This window comes from Sinocyclocheilus rhinocerous, unplaced genomic scaffold, assembly GCF_001515625.1.
Source record: "Sinocyclocheilus rhinocerous isolate Xijiao unplaced genomic scaffold, SAMN03320098_v1.1 scaffold1935, whole genome shotgun sequence".
NCBI classification, from domain to species: Eukaryota; Metazoa; Chordata; class Actinopteri; order Cypriniformes; family Cyprinidae; genus Sinocyclocheilus; species Sinocyclocheilus rhinocerous.
The window spans coordinates 123,414-145,382 of NW_015623718.1; the positions used below are offsets into that span (position 1 = coordinate 123,414).

General features: G+C 36.8%; 1 protein-coding gene across 3 annotated transcripts in view; it reads right to left on the bottom strand.

Moving 5' to 3' along the window:
* LOC107732273 (paralemmin-2-like) overlaps positions 1–21,969 on the bottom strand; it is a 105,921-nt gene that overhangs the window by 9,678 nt on the left and 74,274 nt on the right. Inside the window, exon 1 of one of the 3 annotated variants that reach the window (XM_016543737.1) lies at positions 4,911–5,001. The exons of the other annotated variants lie outside the window; for them this stretch is intronic. Within the exon in view, the coding sequence (XP_016399223.1) occupies positions 4,911–4,919 (9 nt within the window). The 5' untranslated portion in view covers positions 4,920–5,001. Of the gene's footprint in view, positions 1–4,910; positions 5,002–21,969 lie in introns of those variants that run through there. 3 annotated transcript variants of the gene reach the window in all.

Below are 21,969 nucleotides of genomic sequence, written 5' to 3' on the forward strand. Positions count from 1 at the left end.
GGGACAGTCCTTTTTAAATGAAAACTCTGACAGAGCCTTTTTTTATGTACATATTCTGAGGTCATTTTCAATGTTCCAGGTTTATGTTCATTATTAGATCATTTAGCATCAATTGGAATAATGCTGAGATGATTGTGGAATGAAAACCTTGCTATTTAAAAATTTGTTATTAGTCTACATGAGTTTATATTTTATGCTTTCTTGTTTAACGTTGGCTACAAATTTGGCATGCTGTTCCAACTGCATGAAATTCCTTTGCTGATATTGGTTCCAAGTTTGGACAACATAGGATGCCACAAACCTAAGTAAACAGTACTCCAGAAAACCTTTAGCAAAACTTTAACATATAAAACCACTGCATCACTAAAAAATACTAAAAATGCGAGAGAGTTATTGCTTGTAAGTCCTGTCTAAAGTGCACTATTACTGAACCAAACCATAGGGCTATATTCTCTAGTAAACAGAGGCCATTGCAGGAATTCTGTTTCTTTGCTCAGCATTTATGTTTTAGATGTGAGCATGCATGCCTGAGCAATTTCACTTGTTTGCTGTTGTTTGAAAGTTGGTGTTCCTGAAAAGGCTAGTCAGAGACCTGTTAAAAAAAGTAGTAATATTACCTGCCATAAATGGAAAAGCATAATAAACTAGTGGGAGTGAAGCATAGAGATGTTAATATTTTTACTGGACAGCTTAGAAAAGAGGAATTTGTTTTGAAATAACTTTATTTTCAGCTCAAAGCCAAGTGCTATTTCAGGTGATGGTGTGTTCATTGCCACATAAAGTAAACCTATTCCTGTTTAATCACTGGGTGGAACAAAACCTAGATTACACCATTAGACATTTTTATTCTAAAAATTGTACAATTCATACAAACCCACCAACTATAAAACAGTTACGTTTTCTCAAAAGATTGGGCTGCTCTAAAAAAGCAGAACATTTTATGCCCAAGCCTGTTTAAATGAATCTGCAGAATTAATTCAGATCAAACGGTGTTAATAACTTCCTTCTTATCTCAAACTGGAGTTGGTATGAATAGCAGGCAGTGTCACATGATGTCTTTATTGTGGCATGAGTTCAATAAGACCCCTTTCTTCAGTCGCACAGACTACCTTTCCCTTCAGGGTGTGTTCTCTAGCTTTCAGCCCAAACTCTTACTAAATAATGACATTAGGAAGTCATGTGAACTTCCCTGAGGCTGTGGATAGATTGGATAGATTCTAGTTTGGCTTCTAGTGGTATAGTGAGTATAATTTATGAATCACTTGTGTTTTTACAATATTTAAATATTCCGGTTATGTGCCTCTGGGAGAGAAAACTCAACACAGTGATTGATTGGCACACTGTCTGGAGAAATTGTTTTGTTACCTCAAAGAACCAGGCTCATTAACTGATTCATTATAAGTTCATAAGGCATATACCGCTCCTTGTTTATTATATAAGATGAATAAAAAAAAGCAGCACAAGTCTGGGTACATGTATGCATAAGTTTAGGGACCGTTCTCAGATTGAGCCCTTCTAGTCCTCAGTTCAGGACTTGTTGGCAGATCTTCTGAAGACTCAGATCCAAATGGACTGTTTTTTCTTTTAATTGATGATTCTGCATTGTCACTGTCTGTAAATCGAAGGAGGATTCTGTCTGCTGCCTGTACTACTGCTAAAAAAGTTACCCTGAAACTGTGTTTGGATCCATCTATCCCAGCTTGGATGTCCTATCTTCAGATATCGCTCTTTTGGAGTGAACCACAGTTAAAGTGCACGGCTCCACCAGAAGGACAATACAATTTTGGTTGGAGCTTATTATGATTTTTTTTAATCTGTTGAGCTGTACCCATCTGTATTATGTTTTGGTCATGGGTTTTATCTTTGTCTTTTGTGGTCAAATATGACTAGGACACGTTCTCGAAAGAAACTTATGTCTTTGAACCGCCTTGTTGTCATGTGTTTAAAGCAGGCACATGTGTCCTGTTCAAGCACTTCTTCATAGCAGGCGAACAATCAAGCACAAATCAAGCATTTAAAGCACAACACATGGCGTTTCCCTCTCCTTTTCCTTTCTTTGACTACCAACCAACTCTCCCACAGGAAAGAAGAAATCCCAAATAAGATCTCTTTAATATCCAATCAGTTCTCATAGCAACGAGTTCTAAAACTGTTATGCACTCTTATGAGAACTAATTTCTACCGTCAACTGTTTGGTTACCAACATTCTTCAGAATATCTTCTTTTGTGCTCAACAGAAACTCATACAGGTTTGGAACAACATGTGGGTGAGTAAATGATGACAGAATGTTACATTTTTGGGTGAACTACCCCTTTAATCTCTTGCTTCGGTTCTTCTTACGAGAAAAAAAAAAAATTAGTCAGAAGATCTCAATAGTGTCTTAAACTAAGCTCAGATTTGCCAAAATACTAGTCTGCAATTTCAAGCATTGCTCATCAAATTCTTATAAGACTAAGTAAAAAACAACAGTGACCATCGACTTTTATCTTCAGAAGGGTTTGACATGAACTACAGCATTACAACCTCTGATTCTAAGCTAAAGTGTTTGAAAATGGTAAAAAAAAAGACTTAATGTCTTTAATGAGGAAATGAACTAATCTCATGAACTAAAAATACTGGCTAAAGCGAAGTAATTGATTACGTAAAATCATTATACTTTAAATAAATACAACTATATCAGGTTTGCGTGAACAATTCAAATGACTTTTTTTGTCACATTTCCAAGGTAACAGCAACTTATCTGATTGGTGAAGCTCTGTTCAGGATTATGGGTAGTGTAGTTCTTAAAAGTTTATTTTATTTTATTTACTGTATTAATTCATTTATTTATTTTTTACAACAGAAGCATACACCACCAAAGCTCATGGTCTATTGTGATTTTTCACAAAAAATCAGTTTCTCAAAGTAAAAAATGATTGGGATTTTTTACTTATCTAAGTGATGATATTCACGTCCATTTACTGTATGTGAACATTTAAGTATTTTTTGTGTTTCTTAATTAATCTAAGGTGAAACATCCAAAAGCTGATTCGTAAAAGAAACATAATTAAGAAATCAATTTCATGCTTTGAAAGAGCAACCTGTAAGCATTACCAAAAAAAAAACACCCTCTCGGTTGTCCGCCTCATAATGGGAAAAAGCTTTGCATTTCCACACAGCTTAACCCTGCTCAGATTTTTAGATTTAGTCATATTTAAAAAGTTTCAGTTTAATTAATTCAGTCGGTCTTTTTACCCCATTTTAACATGCATTTCTATGGCGATCGGAACTCGAGAGCATCCAAACGTAAGTTAGAATCCATCATGGGCGGTGCTCATCGGTTACTCAGGAAAAAGGTGGATAACCATAAGCCAATCTCATATATATTTGCAGTGGCTGTACATTAAAATCTGTGTCCCTGAGCAGTCAGATGTGAGGGCGATCAGTGTGTTCTCTGACGAACACACACTCTCCACAGATGTTCCTCTAAACCCCCTCTGACATTCCCGGCATAGTTCAGCTGTCTTCCAGGCTCCGGCAGTCTAATCGAAGTGATGAAGGATGCACAGCCCTGCCTCACCTAATTAAACTGTGTGTGTATATAAACCTGCAAAAGACCAAGATGGATCGAGATAAACACCTTGTGTATTTATACAACTTAATGTGTTTAAGGGCATAGTGCGTCACATTTGTCATTTTACATTTACTGAAACTAGTCTGTCGGTGCGTATATATGTGACACTCAGCATGTTGTTGCCCTCACAGCATCTGGAAACAGTTAGTCAGACAGACGCAGCACAACCCGGCCTGTTTGCTACATTTGGGCCTTCTTTCTCTTTCAAAAGAGCGGCCCCCAAAAGGTATTTGGGCACTTAAGCCATATTTAGAAATGTATGTATGTATGGATTTCATTACAATAAGTGGCATTAGTAAGCAGTTTTTCTCATTCATTTCTGAACAATGACTTTTCATAAACTGCTCTCCAAGTGATATTGAATGAAGGTATAATGTAATTTTCACTCAGGTACACACAGATGTACTTGAGTAACCGCAGGTGTAGTTTATCACAATATGGACATGTTCAGCTAGTGTTTGGCAATACGGAAAAGTTCATTTGGTCACTTGGTTTGTTCAAAATGTCTTTTCAGGCATCCTGAAAGTCAAAGAACAGAAACATTCCTCATTTTTAACGGTTTACGTAAGATGCCTGTGTTCAGTATGGCTTTCAGCAGCTCACAGTGCAGTCAGTACAGACCGACCCATAACACGACTGCTGATGAAAGACTCCTGAAATAGGATTATTAACTCTGCCAGCGCAGACAGAGAACGCAGGAGTTCAGATAATCTCAATCACTGCTCAACTGGATTCAATGAAAAGCAAATGGAGACTTTTGATTAAGGCTCCTGCTTATGGAAGTTTAAGAAGAGATCCTAAAGACTTCTCAAACTCAGCTCTATGCAGATACCAAAGTCTGCAATCAACATGAACTCAGAGAAGAAAAAAAGAAATCTCAGGATAAAATATTATAGCTCTACATTCTTAAAAATAAAGGTTCCAAAAGTTATTTTTTTTTTTGATGGCATAGAAGAACCATTTTTGATTCCCCAAATAACCTTTCAGTGAACAGTTCTTAAAAGAATTTTTTTTTTTCTTAGTGTGAAGAACATTTTAATAATCTAAAGAACCTTTTTACACTATAAAGAACTTTTTGTGGAACAGAACGTTCCTTGGATGTTAAAGGTTCTTCACGGAGACACAGATGCCAATAAAGAACCTTTATTTTTAAGAATGCACACAACTGAGACCTCAGTTAAATCTTCTGAGCTATGAATGTGCAATCACTTTTCTCAGACTCGAAGCAAATCTGAAACTAGACCTTCTAGATTTAGGCCCAGATGTCTTAACCCAAACTCTAAAGTTTTTCCTTACCTTTTTCATACTTTTCCAAATTTGTAAACAGACTTCTGCCACAAAATTAGAGATCCTTTATTTTAAAAAGAAAAATCAGCACAGACTAGAAGTCCTGAGTGTCCCGTTGACAAATCTGAGAAACAGTCGTCCTCCAACTCCACAAACTATAAACCGTTGAGGAGACCCAGTGAAACCCTGCCCAGGACAACACAACGCAGGGCTTTTCCTGGCCACTTCTTCCACCCCCGCCCCTCTTCCTCATGTGTGTGTGTGTGTCCCGCATGCTTCACTCACCCCACACCGCTTCCGTCCGTTCTCCTACAATGCCTCTCTCTCTTCTGTCTGTCCCCAGGAGTCAAAATTCTTGCTCTGTCTAACTATTGGCTATGATGTCATGAGCAAAGGGGGCGTGGTTTAAGAGTGAGGGGGTGTGGTCTCTTCCTGTCAGAGCCGCCCCCCTCAGCCCTTCACTGACCTGGACCGAGGGAGTGTCCAGACTCCTCTAGTATGGGCCGCAGACACCTTACAGAGAGAGGCGCAGTACAGCTGCGGTGGAACATTATTCACTGCTGACTCAAGTTCCACATAAAAATGTGTTTGGATTCTCTTACTTATACTAGATACGTTTACACATTTGCACAAGTTTCAGAAGTCGATGCAGATTGAATTTCACAGCAACACAGCAAAATGATGCCGTTGAGCTTTATTTCTATAGTTGAATGATAACATATTAACATTCAAATAAATATTTGTTTAAAATATAACAGATTTAAATATTCAATGGCAGGCTGCATTCAAATGTTTCAGACCTGATATCACAAGAATTTGTACACACTGTGCAAATTGCCAATTTTGTATGAATTTATCCTGAAATGCACAATTTGAAGGTAAAACATCCCCTTGTGGAAAAGAAGTGTGCTTAATTGTGTTGAATGTGCACTTGTAGTGTACTTCAAATCTTAATGAATATAAAAAAAAAAACACTACTTGCAGATAAAATAATATGAATTAAATAAAAGTGCACTTAAGAGTTCATTTTCATTGCTATGTTTCTTAACACACTTAAGTAGACTTGCGTACTTTCTAATAATGTCAAATCATTTTTAAATCATTTAAATCATTATTTTTTAATATCTTTTATCATGCCTTAAAGAAGTACACTTGTTTTGATGTGTTGACTAACATTAAGCACATGTAACGTATTATATCATATCATTTAACTGTAGTGTTATTCAATATTACATTTAAAGTTAATATATTTTAAATGTACTAAATTTCAACGTCATTACAAATGTGTAAGTACATATATATTTAAATACTCAACGTAAAAGTTTCAATAGAAACAACATCAAGGTTTTAGCTTACCATAAATGCGTAAAGTAAAAAAGTTCTTAAAATTGTAAAAAAAAAAAAGACTTAAAATTGCAATTAAAACATAAAATTGTATTTTTTTTTAAGTTTAATTACCCACCCAAAATTAAAACATCTATAAACACAGGCATTTACAATGAATTAAACTTTTTGTAATGTTAATTTATCACAATTTGAAAGGTGTTGTTTTCAAAAAATCTTTATCTTTTTTACTTTATTTACTTTATTATTTTTGTTCCACTCGTCATTATCTGTTCCACTCTCATTAGCTATTGCTTAGCTAAATAACATGACAAATGTGATTGGATAATAATGGCCAGACCAACGAACCTTATAGAACAACACTGAAAAAAATTACTTTTCAAGGCAAATCAAATTGTAAGGAGTATAAATGTTTTTTTCTTGAGAAAAATGCCATGAAGTATTATCCCAAGTATTTAAATAGCATGTGAGTAAAGTATCCCCACAAATAATACCTAATTATAGTAATCAAGTAAAATTATTCAAGTATTTTACACACACGATTCTCCTGCAGCTCACATGGCATTTATGGCTCAGGTAATTGCCTCAAAAACGTAACTAGTACTACCTATGTGCAAAGATGGCACAGTATTTTTCATATCACAAATACACAAGTGAGTGCTGGAAAGCAGTCGTCTGTTAGGGAGAAGAGTACATGTATCAAACTGAGTTTTCTCTATACTACCAATTATGGAAAGATATTACCAACACTATTTACTAATCCTAACCCTAGCTCATACAATTCAGTCAGTCCATCACATAAACAGTTTGAATAATTACAATGCGATTTGTGTTCATTTTCTCAGTATCTAATCAGTGGTGGCGTACTCTTTCAGGAATTTTCTCGCAAAGGCTAGCGTTTCATATTTCTATGTCTTATCAGGTCATGTAGTACACACTGTGAATTTATTGCTAGATGATTAAATAGATGTCTGTTTTCATTGAAACCTCAAAATAGAAGTTAGTACAGTACGTCCCTGACGAAATCTTGGTGAGATTACGTTGTAGTAAGGCTATAATGTCCTTGTGGCAACAATTGCCTTTAAAATGGGACAATAATAGAATTAGAGATAAGAGCAAAAGAGATCCAGGCGAGATTGAGGACTGAATGCCACCCAGTCATGCAAGGCTGTTAAAGAGACTTTGTGCTAATAATAACTCCACATGCTTGGTTCTGTTCAGAGAAATACAAAGACTGCAGTATAACCTTCATGTCAACCCAGAAACGACACTTTTACAGACGTATCAATTTTGAATAGTGTCTGATGTTTTGAAAATCATCTCATTTATGTATCTAACCACTTCACATATCTTATAAAAAGGATTGTGCAAAAATGTTGTAAGCACCCAAAAGAGTACAAGGGTTGTTGTAAAATTCTCCTTCTTCTTTGGAGCTGGAAGGTGTCTGTAAGGAATGGCTGGAACGGCAGTGTGTTTTAATGGAGGATGTTGGTAGCAGTAGGCTGGGGTGTGTCATCCTCTGCTAGAGAGCTCCTTCCTCCCACAGTCCGTGTGTCATTGTGGATCAAGAATAATAATAACGCAGTGTGCTGCGTGCAGTGTTGGGGAGGCTACCGCCAAACTGTATTTTGTGTCGTGCTTTAAGCTTTGAGTAATTTGATGTACTGTACATGTAGCTGCAGTCAAGCTGCCTGATTGAAAAAGTGTTTTATATATGGAAGCCCATTTCTGTCTCGCAACAACATAAATCATAATTATGACCTAAAAAATTTAGAATTATGACATACAAGTTGAAATTATGAGATACCAAGTCATATTTATGATATAAAAAGTCAACATTTACATAAAAGTCACAATTATAAGATATGAAGTGATATTAATATGATAATAATATGAAAATAATATGATTCTAAGTCATGAATTGAGAAGTCAAAATTACGCTAAAAAGTTAACATTATGAGATATGAAGTCATATTTATAATATAAAAAATTGAAATTGACAAAAGTTGAAAAATTAGGTACTAAGTCAAATTTATGAGATGAAAAGTCGAAATGATGACAAAAGTCGAAATTATGGGATACTAAGTTATATTTAGGAGGTGAAAAGTAAAATGATATGAAAAGTCAAAATAAGGCATATGAGATGAGAAGTTGAAATTATGACAAAAAGTTGAAACTACAAGATACTAAGTCATATTTATGAAATGAAAAGTCGAAATTGGCAATAAATTTGAATTAGGATATTCTAAGCTATAACTATGATATAAAAAGTTGAAAGTCACAAAAAGGTTTGAATTATAAGATACTATTTATGAAACAAAAAGTCGAAATTGACATGAAAAAAAGTCAAAATTATGATATACTAAGTCATAACTATTGCATAAAAAATGTAAATTATGGGATACTAAATTAAAATTATGAGATAAAAGTCAATGTGACAAAGATCAGCAATGGAGTGTTTTGTCACACTGTAAAAAGATAGTAACAAGATTTTGAAAAACCTGAACTACTGCCACACAACCAATCAATGAAATGTTCTTAATGACTTCCCTACACTGGCTATGCTTGAAGTCCATTCAAAAAACACAAACAACAGAGCATCAGTTGGCAAAGTTGGAGCCATGCAGGTCATTCCAGGTGTGATGTGCCTGCCAAACAGCTGTCAGATAAATGGCAATTGAGCTAAATGGCAGCTCTCCTCAGATATAACAGACCTCCATGAGTGAGGCTAGTATACTATTAAATGACAACAATCATTCCAACCTCAAACATACTAGCAACTGAAAACCCACTCGTACTAGCAATTACTATCTTGTTACCTATTTATAGCTTGAAGATCAAAGAAGAACACATCATTTTAAATTGTTCTCAAAAGACAGTTATTCAAGACAGTCTACACAAAATCAACAACATCAACTGAGATTAACCTCACAGTTACACCTTAAGAGCCTGCAGAACCTAAAAGGTCCAGGATTTCCCGTGAATGGAAGGGGGAATGACAAAAGCAAAGCCCGATTAAATGACCGCCAGTTTACACAGTGAGAGAGAAATGCTTTGTGACTTTTTGAAAGAAAGCTGTAGAAATGGGGCCAAATCCATCAATACTGTATGTCTAGGGCACAGTGAAATATTACATGACTGTCATTCATTAAATATAGGCTGGTTTTATCGGTAAAACTTAATAATAAGTTACCTTAACAAAGTACTTATTAAATCATTTGCAAACTATTAGTTTATAGTTAATCCTACATTAATCTACATTAACATATACAAATAATGAGTTCCTCATTGTCACTGTAATTATAAAATAATTGTTATATAACACTTTATACAATACTGATTGTGTCAAAGCAGCTTTACAGTGTCAAACAGGAAAATATGACGTATTTTGTTAATTAGCTCACATGTAAAGAGTTAGCTAATGTTTTTTTTTATTCTTTGTTTAACAATTGTTAACCATACCTAACTGATATACAATATTTTAAACCAGTAGTAGAGCAGTTAATGGTTATTAGGAATAAATAGCTCTCACTTTAGACTAGGTCATGGAAAATACTGTATTGTCATTAATTGTATGCTTTAAACGTACCTTTAGTAGACATTATTTGCATTAATAGTGTTTCTAAAATGTTTACAAATACATTAAGCATAAACATGTATCATTTCATAAACATGTCTTTACTATTAATAACTTTTCACATTTTCATGAAACATGAAACTCATACTACTGGTTAAAAATCAGATTAGTCTCATTGTTTATACGTATATTTGTATGTAACATTTACGGGTACAATCCCAAATCACTCCAAATGCTTAAAAAAGAGCATCAAGCACAGTCTTCAGAACCTCTGCTTTTGTGTTTCATGCAACTATTTTTATTTTTGAAGAAAAACACACTTCCAAAGCTCAAAGCTCAAAGCCAGATGAGAGAGAGAGAGGGGAAGTTGATGAACACTTTATGCTTAAGTAAATACTGCCTACTGTCTTCACTTCTAAGAGTACTGAAGTATTATTTGTGGGAGAATGTGCAAATACAACAAAAAACTCGAAGAAAGGACAAAACTGATTCAAATTTTAGAGGAGCTGGTTTGAACCCAAGAAAATCAGATGTCCCTGTAGACCTTGTAGCCCGAAACGACAACATATTTAGAGACGAGGAGGTGAGGAAGACAATAAACCCAGGTCATTGTGCTTAACACCTTGTCACTGCCCTGCCTAAAATATTACCTCTAATCTACGGGAAGACATTTGAAAGAGGGTCATCTGGATATTGTCAGCCGGGAAACATCAACACCCTAAACGAAAATAAGGATGGTCTTGTCAGCGAAGCCGAATCAAAATATTGTTTTGTGAAACTCATTGTAGAACTGTTTCAGTTAGCCTTAGTATTTACAACTAGTACAGCTGGTTGGAACACAGTTTACTGTCCTGAATTTAACCTGGTTTAAGGGCCATTAAAAATGGCACCAACCCCAGTTAGTGAGAGCTGAATTACAGTGGCTTAAAGGCTTATGTCCATTACTCAGGGGATGTCATTACACTGACACTTACACACCTCACAGGCTTGTCCAGACATCATGGAATAAAGGTCAAGGGAGGATAGTTAACTTAAAATTAACCTATTAGTAACAGGCCAATAATACTAATTGTATTCTAAAATCGTCTCGACCACAGACAACTTTGTTAAGCAAGTCAAATCCATGTAGTGGCTATGATAACACCTAGTTTCTAATCATGCAAGTATGAAATCTCCAAGTAGCTGAAATCTCAAAAACTGTTTTGTAAGTTTATATTTCTAATCGGGCTAAACTAATTTTCAGGATGGTTTAGCTAATGCACAATTGTGTGCAAGAATACAGACAGTCAAAAAAGACCAGCCAATGCCTTTATACATACATACTGTACATAAATACTGTACACACAGACAGACAGACAGACAGACAGATTTAGATTTCATTTAGATTTAAAAAAAAAAAATTTATATAGTGCTTTATACAATACAGATAGTTTTAAAGCACCTTCTGAGTAATAAACAGGAAAATAACAGTGTTGATGTTGCAAAATTCATTAACCATGACTCTGTTAGATTGACTACAAAATTATACTGGTATTTAGGGAAAAGCATTGGTTGGTTTAAGATGGTTTAGATCCTACCCGTCTGAATGTTACCATTTTGTCTATTTAAACGGGGAATTATTAAAGTTAATGCCAGTAAAGTACGGAGTGCCGCAAGGATCTGTTTTAGGCCCTCTGCTGTTTTCAATATACATGCAGCCCCTTGGAAATATTTTTTAGAAAACATGGGTTTAGTTATCATTGTTATGCTGATGATGCTTCAGCTATACAGTACATTTCATCAAGACCAGGTTAAATTTCTAAATTATCTAAGTTAACAGAATGTGTTAATGATATAAAAGATTGGATGACCAGTAATTTTCATCTGTTAAATTCAGATAAGACAGAAGATTACTTATTGGACCAAAACCTGTTCTCAGAAACTCTTAGAATACAATCTGCATTTAGAAGGATGTACTCTTACTTCTTCCTCTACAGTCAAAGACCTGGTTGTTCCCTTTCATGGGAACTTCGAACTGCGTCCTCTAGGGGTCACTATGGGGAACGCCTCGTCGTGACCCGTGTCTGAAGCATACATTGAAAAAACACCAACAACACATTGGTTTTTCCCTCTCGCGATTGTCGGCTGTGGATGAGAGTGAGCTGCTGGAGGGTGATGTTATTTCATTAACATCGTCTGATCCAGGGGCAATGTCTGAGGAGGGCAAAGAAGCTGAGGCTGAGCCTTCCCAATCCTCCTGCCCTGCGTATGATGAGCTTTTGAAAGTTATGGATCACGCCACGGCGAGGCTTGACTTGCCATGAAGCGGGCGAAGAAAGTGACGTTGCGAGGTCATCTCGATTAACGTTATTTTTCTGGCCATAACCCTCCAGTTCAGGTGAACCTTCCTTTCTTCCTGATTTCCATACAGAGATTGAGAAGGAATGGACTGCAAAATTTCCTGGAAGTCCGGGCTGGGCTTATGCTTTCAGGCTGCCCTGTCTGGTATACCGTATCTAGGTCGCCCTGAGGGGCCTCCTGATCACCAGGATATCCCCTCTTGCTGAGGCATTGAGCGGGAAGTATATGTGGCATTTGCGAGAACCTTCGTGTAATGCTGTCTCAGGCAGTGCTCCCCTCACCTTAGAGGGTTGTATTTGAGCTTGCCTCTCCCATTTGGCTCAGTACTTCCGGGTATCTGTGAGCAGATGCTTGGAAAACTCTTAAATCCATACTATGGTAAGTGCACACGTTAAGCTTTGCGCACTTTCTAAAATCCACATAGCTGGTAAGTGTGCACGTCTGAATTCGGAGTTCTCCTCTCACGTGAGAGTTGAGTTCTCTGTTTTTCCCAGAGCACTTGGAACCAGCAGCATCAGGCGAACTAGGCCCTTCCTCTGCCTCTCTGATGCGCTGAGTTTTTTGGCTAGTTTGCAGTAGGCTTACCCTTCTGATTTCTAAAGATCGCGCTGTAGGTCGAGCCCCCCTCTCGTTGAGAGCTGGGTTTGTGCTCCCTCAGCTAAGGTACTGCTAGCTGTTCTACCATTGGAACACGCTGTAATGACAGCAATTTGACTTTTACAAATCATATTTTCTGTAAAGCTGCTCTGAAATGATATGTATCATGACAAGTGCTATACAAATAAATGTGAATTTAATTGAATTAAGAAATAAATTCAATTTCAGCTGTAAAGCAGTTCCACTGAAGATAATATTGTCCTTATTCAGCTCAATTTAATTCAGTGTTGATTAAAGTCAAAGTAACTTAAGTATTTTTATGGTCCACTTTAGACATTCTACTTATTCTACTAACCCTACCCCTAAAACCTTACAGTCTACTAATACTCTAATAAGAGTTAGTTGACATGTAGTTGCAAAGTTACTTATTGTTAGTAGAATGTCTCAAGTATACTATCAAAATAAACTGTAATTCAAATATTAAATAATTCTTGTGATATACTCAAGGCTAGTCTTAAAGTGAACTTCTAGCATAGCATTTCCAGTGTGGCCCTCATACTCTTGGTTAACCTGCTTTCCAAACTCAGCAGGAGAAGAGAAATAGAGCACATCTTCTACTCTAAATTTGGCAGCCAGGTTGCTGTGCTGTGGTAAACCCTGCTTTGTGTTACGGATAAGTTCTCCAGAAAAACTTAATTATATGTTTAATGTTATTGTGATCTCAACTAAAATAGACAAGAGTGATACAAAAATGAACATCATGTCATGTTTTGTTCACCAAGTTGATTTGAATGCATTGAAAAAATGACATTGATATCGCTTTACAGATGACAAAAAGATACTAGACAGAAATGCCAAAGGTTTTACTGACATTTTGCACATTTTCTGCTATAAAAATTCAGTTTGTTCAGTGATCATTTGTGACAAGCTGTGATTTACATTATTTTTGTCTTTACATCTTACTTATTTGATGTAGAATTGTTCTAAATGTTCTAAATGCCAAGGTGCTGTGTATTTCAACATATTTTCAACGGTTTCTTGATTCACTAGATTACACAATAAAACAGTAATCACTGCTCCAACATTCCTTCATTAGATGTTTACTCCTCCTTAATTATGGCCTGAGACCTCCTCAATGTTCATTTGGAAAAAAAAACAAAAAACGGAAGCCACGGCACAGGGAGTGACATTCCTCTCTACTGCCGACCTCTGGAGCGCACGTCCAAGCAAAGTCATCCCAGAAAGCTTTTGATCTGAAAATGAGCTTAGCATCTGAACCAATTATATGGCTCTCCTGCCTGATAGGTGAGAACAGTCATTTTCTTCTCTCCATTTGCTCTTGAAGCTATTGTATAAGTGCACTCGATAACTCTCTCAAAATGAAGGACATTATAATGACAGAAAATAAATCGTAAATTATGCGGGTCAAAGTGCTCTTGATTCAGGAACTTTTAAACAGAACTGCAGAAACCCCCAGAGTCATTAAAATTAGGTTAAATTAAGTCAATATTTAACATATTTGCATTATAATGCATGTTCCAGGATTTACTGTATTGTACAAAATTCATCAGTGCTCATCATTCCAAATAATATAATAATGATAAAGATATGTAAGCCCACTTTTAACAATACAGTCAATAGAGTGCAACAGTCAGATTCCAGAAGTAAAAATCCCATTTATTTTCCCTATAGGTAAAGAAAGACCTAGTAGTAAAACAATGGTATATACTTTTGTTGAAGCCATGAGCCCAAATTATTACTTATTTTTAAAATAATAATATTTAACAGTGAAATTCCTGGTGAAAAACTACATTTCCTATGATTCTCCCAGATATCTCCACCAATCAGAGAATTAAGACAAACAAATGGCACCAGAAGAACTCTTTTGTACCCGAACACTTCCATGACGTAATCAATGCATCCTCTCTACGCTCTAAAACTACTTAAATATTTGTATATATACTCATATTTAGCAATACAAATTTTTGTAATGCTTCATGGGATTGTAGTTCGTTCCCTCATTAAAGATGTTTATAGCACACAGTCTTGTATCTTTGTCTTTTTGTCCAATTTTCAAATAAGGTTTTGCTTCAAATCAAAGTTTGTAATATGATTCTCCTGGTAGCTGGTTCATGGCTTTAAAAGAGATTTTTGTTTTTCCCTGTGGGAAAATGAATAGGGAAAACACTTCTGAAACCAAGGTCGCTGAAAAAGTGGGCGGGCACTAACACACTCTATTCCTGATGGATAATTGGAAGTTTGGAAGTCAAATGGGTTGCAAACAGAGTTTTATTTCCAACAGTCCCTTCAATGTCATCCAAACTAATTTGAACTGTTAAGAATTTTAACCATCTATTCAAGCCTCCACAAAATAACATGCCAAAACATCTCTCTATTCTTTGCAATTTGGTATATTACACCCAAAGTTCATAAACAGCCAATGTTGGGTTCCTGCCAACATGTTGGTCATGGATTCTTGTAAGCTTGATCAGGAGGTGTTTTCTTAACAAATGAGCTCATTAATGCATCCAGTGTAATGATGCACCATGAACGATCAGGACAGTTCATTCCTCTGGCGTATTTGACTGGCAGCAGAGATCGTTCTGTATGTCTGTAGTGCACCAGTCGGCTCGTCCTTGCCAAATGTGACCCAGATTCACACAGCAAAGCTGACACAGTTTATGTCTTTTTCAACAGGCATGATTTCACCTCAACATTCAACATCTCATATTCAGTAAGTTCAGGTGACAACATGTTTTAATCAGAAGTTGTTCCCTGCTATGCACACTTTTGGGTAAAAAATATATTTTGTGCAGTGCAGCTGCAGGAATTTTCTCATTTTTCCAGTTATACCTCCAGTATTACTGAAACCAGCTGTCTTTAAACGGATGAGAAACTTCAACAGGAGGAAGCAGATGATTTGTTTATGCTTTCAGCACAATGTGAGAGGTCAAGCAAGACAGGAAAAAACCCAAAACCATTCCAAGGACAAACCCTGAACAACTCAATCAAGGGCCAAAGGAAAAAAGCGCCATAGTCGTGCCATTACATTCAAAAGTCCAAACGCTTTGGCTTGGAGAGAGCCTTGAAGTACTGCTAACACTACCTCTATTGAAATAAGTTGTGAGGAGCATGAGAAACACTATTTGACACAACGTTAATGCCAATGTCACTCACTTATGAGGAGCCATTTCAGTTCACTGATTTTAAGCAGCTCACTATATTTTAAGCAGCTCACTATATTTTATGAATCAGAATTTCATTTCTGTAACTGAAATGGAGCGTAGCGTTAGTTCTGGTAGGTCACGTTAGTCAAGCTCGCATCAGCTGACACTCAGCTGATCCACGTCTACCTATAGGAATACGACGCCAATCATAATTCCCTTTATAAGGTCCTTTCAGTCATTATTCAGCAGCTATCGCTTTGCTCAGGAGCTAATCAGACGGCGAATTCCACCTCTATAGGAAGCGTTCAATAAGGAATTTTCGACAAGGGTTCGTTTCCCACAGAGTATCTCACCAGATTCAAGTTTGTGAACTTGAAAGCGAACTCGCCGCGTTGATTGATTGATAAGCCGATAGACTTGCAAGTGACCTGATCGAGCACTGCTTCTCACAATTGACATAGACTCTTTGCCCGCAATTCATCACTGAAGTTTTGCTAATGTGACTGCATGAACAACACTTTAACACGAGATCTGTTTTCCCCGCTGGAAGAAGCAAGATATGAAGAAGCGTTAAAGCATCCACGTAACAACTGGTCATTTCACCCTTTTTTCATCTCTGAATGTCTTCACGAAGCTAAGCTAAGTTTCTTATTTCATTCTCATTGCCTAATGCTCTGTTGGCAAATATGCTATCGTCAAATATTGCTCATTGTTTAAGGCTAGTTGTTCAGTAACATGTTTGCTAGGCATGCTGTCGTATTTTGACACGCTGGTAACATTACCCAGTTAAACTTACCACAGCGAGCCTTGTTTTAAATCTGTTGTTTAAGGCTGTCTGATATGAAATAGGCTCGCTGCTTCAGGCTCATCTAGTATTGGGAATGCTGTTCATTAACTTATCCGACTATTTCCAACACGCTGTGTTTTAGTCAGTGATATGCTGTTACTTAAAGCTATCTAGTGTATCGGTAACGTGCTTGATACTTAACGCGCAGTGTGTAGATTTTGCTACTAAGCTTATTAATGCAAACATTTATCTGGATAAGGGCAACATGCCTGTTGCCTAAATTTCGAGTATTGCCCTTATGCTGTACTGCATTAAAGGGGCATGCTGCTCTTCTCAGCTGCTTATTAAAGAAGAGCACCCCTTCGCTGCTTCTCGTCTTCTGTAAGGGCATGCTGCCCCAGTCTATGCTATAATGAGCGCAAATGTCAATGGGAGGCGACAAACCTGTAAACTCATGAGTTGATTTATTGAGTTATATGCTGTTTTTATAGAGTTTTTAAATGGATGCTAAAGCTTTAGGCCAGGTAGAATCTGCGATCTCTGAACCAGTTCATTTGCTCGCTTCTACTGCGGCAGTACGCTGTGTTTGCTGCAAACGGGCAAACTAGGCTGCAATTCTAGTGGGTTTTCTGCATCTTTAATCTTTCAGGTACTGCATTAAAGGGGCTTGCTGCTTATAAAGAAGAGCACCCCTTCGCTGCTACACTCCTCCGGTAAGGGGCTTGCTGCGCTTCTTAGCTGCTTATAAAGAAGAGCACCCTTTCGATGCCACTGTCCTCCCAAAGGGGCAAGCTGCTCTTCTTACCTGCTCATAGCAGAAGAGCACCCCTTCACCGCCACTCTCCTTCTGTAAGGCATTTTCAGTTAGATTGCTGTCAGCAGGTGGTTGCGGGGGCGTTCAGCATATGGTTGTTTTGGGGGGTATTCTGCTCTCCCCGCTCCTATCCATGCTAGGCTGCATGGATGGGCAGGGAGTGTTGCCCAGAACAGAACCATACCCCCAACCTAAAATGTATGCTAATTGTAAGTTATCTTTGACGATAGTGGTCCTGACAGAAATGCCTTTGCCCTAAATTATTAATTTGAAGTGTTCCCTGGGATTTTAAGGCAATAATATGTTCAATGTTATAACAGATTGATGTCAGTTAATTGTCACATTCAATTCCTTTTTTAGTGTTTTATTTTGATTGGTTTTATTTTGAAATATTTATTTAAAATTTTTTTAAATTAATTATTTAATTATTAATTATTAGCTTTTTATCAACTCAGAAACCCCCTGTAGTTCTGTAATTAGAAAACAGTAGACTTTCTAAATAAAAAAATATAAAATATATATATAAAAAGAATAAAATAAATAAAAATAAATAATTGAAAAAAAAAAAAAATCTAAAACTAACAAAATAAATCAAGATTATAAAAAAGAGCATCTGAAATTAACCAAAAGCCTGTGCCATTCTAACTGGCTGTTGATGTGCATTAAAAGTGTTTCTTTATATGAGTATTTAAAAATAAAAACAATCCACCTACCAAAAAAGCAGAAAATATCATCCAAAATGAAACCATGTCGGCAGTATTTCTTGTCGATCTGTTGATTTAACTGGGAAACACATAAAATGGACTCTACGCTGGCAACAGTCATGGCAACATGGGTCTCGCTCACTCGCTCTCTTTATAAACAGGCAGCTCAACAAAAGGCTGAATACTGGGGAGACATGAAAAGAAAGACTCTGTGCATTAGATTCTAAAGACGCAACCCGGCTCAGAATTGCAGCATTTGCATCCACTTATAGACATCACACACACTGCAATGCAATCAAACATAATACTGCCAGTTAATGTGTAAAGCCTATATAAAACACACACTTTCAACAGCTATGCTTTGAGACTTTATAGATGCAATACAAACAGAAACCACACACATTTTCCTCTATGCACACAGGGACTGGAATCAACTTGAGAACACTGAGAATACTGAGCAAACTGAGGCTGCATGAGGAGGAAGGTGTCTTGTTAGTGCACATGCAGGGCTTTTGGCCCGTTTTATGTGCTGTGGTCAGCATGGCACACTCCTAGCAAAACAAACCCCCTTATAATCAACATGAAACGTTTTATTTCTGAAATCCAATGTATAGTCAAGTGAAAACGTATTCTGCTAAAACGTAGGGTGGAACTTGATTGGATCATGAAAAGTGGGCGTTGTTTCAGATGAAGAACAAGTTATTACATTGTGATGCAAAATTAAAATAAAGCACTGCCATGCAAGACTCAAATCTTGAATCTTTTTAGAGTCCAAACAAACTGATTCACAAAAATGAACAGACATTTCAATGCTACATACTCCATTTGTTAGCCTTCATGACGCTTGTCATGGAACACTGACATTGGAGCAGAAGGCTTAATTTTGATGCTAACTAATGGAGATTAGCTTCCTCTCCCACAGTGCACTGCACCTCTCCCCTTTTACTCATTATACGGCACACATCTGTTGCTATGGTTTTGATCTGAGCCCTAATAACAGCTGATGATGAGTTTCGCTCTGATCCTGACGGCAGGTGTGAATGAAAGCATCCCGATGAGAGACGTGGTGAATGTCCACCATGATTTCAATCAGAGCACACACTTCAGTTCTTTCACTCATCTGTTTGCACAGGTGTAAACACATGCAATCAACAATCTACACACCAGTGTGATATTTGCTCTTTTCCAAAACCTAGTAGCGCGTCCATGCTCTCATTGGATTACACTGAGAACTGCATATTCTAATTTTGCATTCCAAAGAACTTGAAACTGGACACAACTCAATTCCACATCCAGGTTAATCTGGAACTTGGGATATGATTTGGAATCCCATAAATAATTTATTTGGGCCACGTTCACACAGCAGCAGAATACGGTTGTCAGTCCTGTATTTGGGTCCTTTATACGGTTACGTTCACACTAGGGCTGGGCAAAAAATCTAATGTGATTTTCATGCGCATCTCATCAGTAAAGGAGCTCCTGTGATTAGTAGTAAATCTCCAGCACGTGTTTTCAGATGGAGCGGCATTTACTACACAGAGCAGTAGTTCACTGACAAGTCACACACAGTACAGTTATTTACAGGTGTGAAAACCGCATTCTGTAACCGAACTCACACCCGTAAATTTTCAGTTTCTGTGTAAGACGTTTTGACAGACAAATTAATTTTTGTATTCCATTTCTAAAAACTGAAGCATGCGCTAAATACCTTGTGTGGTCATTACAGATTAAACAGTTTTGGTTTTTGCAATTTACAGTGGCCCCAAAAAGAATTTGAACACTTAAGGCACAAAAACAACAAACTCAAACAAAGTAGAGCTGACTTCAGTGAAAGACAGTATAAGCACATATTTAAACACTAATTGAGAAAAAAACACAACCATATATTTTAAGTTAAAAATGATAGATGATAAAATAATTGACAACTCTCAGAATAATTCAGCATGTTAACAGATATGACAGTGTTAATGTATTTGGTCTTGGCGAAACAGATCGGCGAAACAAGCTGCTGTGAACATAAAAACATACTTATGCTGCACAAACAGCATGCATGAAATTCACTATAGCAGATCTAGACAGGTGGAGCTGGGGGAGGTGGAGGGTTTCTTATAGCGCACTTGCTTACAACAAACAGAGAAATAAAGTATCTTAACGTTGAGCAATCAAGTTCATTGGCTGCAGATCCAACAGACAGACAGATACTTTATTACAAGACAGTCTACAGACAAAACATATAGTAAATTTATAAAACATTATACAGTTTAAACACAAACAGAATTATTGCTAATATGAGAAGAGACCAAATGTGACCAAATGTAATATGAAGAGACCAAATAGCTTGTGCCATGTAGTGAATGTTGGCATCGCTAGCAGATTAAGCACCTATCAGTCTGCGCCATCTAGAGGTTCATGAATGAACTAGATAGCCTATATATACTGTTTAAACTGAATACGGAAAATAGTAGGACCTGCCATTATAGGTAATGTGATGAAGTACACCTATGGTTACTCTGATAAATGTTATAAATATTCATTTATATATTAAATGAAGAAATATTAAATGTGACTGCAAACATTTTTAGAAAACTTCAGAGAAAAGCTTAGCATTATTTATTTGCAGTCACCACTTTGTTTGATAGTTTGTTTATTAATGCAATGACATTCAAACATTTTCAAGTGTGACTGAAGAGTCTAAACACATTAGATCCTATTTAAACTTTCACTGTATTAACATCATCAACAAATAACTTAAATGAATGCGACCCTTTCCTGTAATGCCATTAAATTCCCAGAGAGAAACGATCTTAGACATGACCTGGTTAAAACAGTTGCACATATAGATTAATCCCGTTTGCGTGACCGTCACCCTCGCCTATTGACTTCTGAACGTAACTCCTAACCCTGACCTGGCTTTCATCGGCATCAGCGGCCAATGACAGCATGGCAAACTCAATTAGCTGCTGTCTGCCCCAGGGTGCTTTCAACACACCGAACCCTGTTCAGCAGCGGTCTCTCGTGAAGATGCATAGACTGCATCAAAGGCAGAGCTGTGAGGAACTAAATAGTCACTGGTTCTTGTGTGAGCGTGTGACAGATAATCACCGCATCCCACAATCCTATTTCCAGCTCCTGAATACTCTGCTTTATTTAGACGGTGTGAATAAGCCCTGCATGGGCCAATCCATTCTTCATTTGGAATCGATAATCAACATGATCAGACACTGCAGATATTTTGTCTTTTTAATTATCATGTTTTATTTTATGTGTTAAGTATATTAAGAAATACTGAGCCAATGATCACCTAAAAAGGAAAATTCTGTCATCATTTACTCGTCCTCATGTCATTCCAAAATCCATATGACTGTCTTTCTTCCATTTAACACAAAAGGTAAGTTGCATATTCTGCAAGGGATATGCAAACTTATGAGCAGAATAGAATAATAGAATAATAACTATTATATAGTATATAATAAATATTATATTTTAAAAAGTATGATGTCGCTGATGTCAAACTTGACATATTTGGAACTAATAATTGATATAAAAATAACTATTTGATTTGGGAGCTGCAGTGGCGGGGAAGACATGAGTACACTCTAAAAAATGCTGGGTTGTTTCAACCCAACTTTGGGTCAAATATGGACTAACCCAACTTTTGGGTTACAAATTTAATTTAAAAATTTAACCCAACAGCTGGGTTTGTCCATATTTGACCCAAAGTTGGGTTGAAACAAAGCA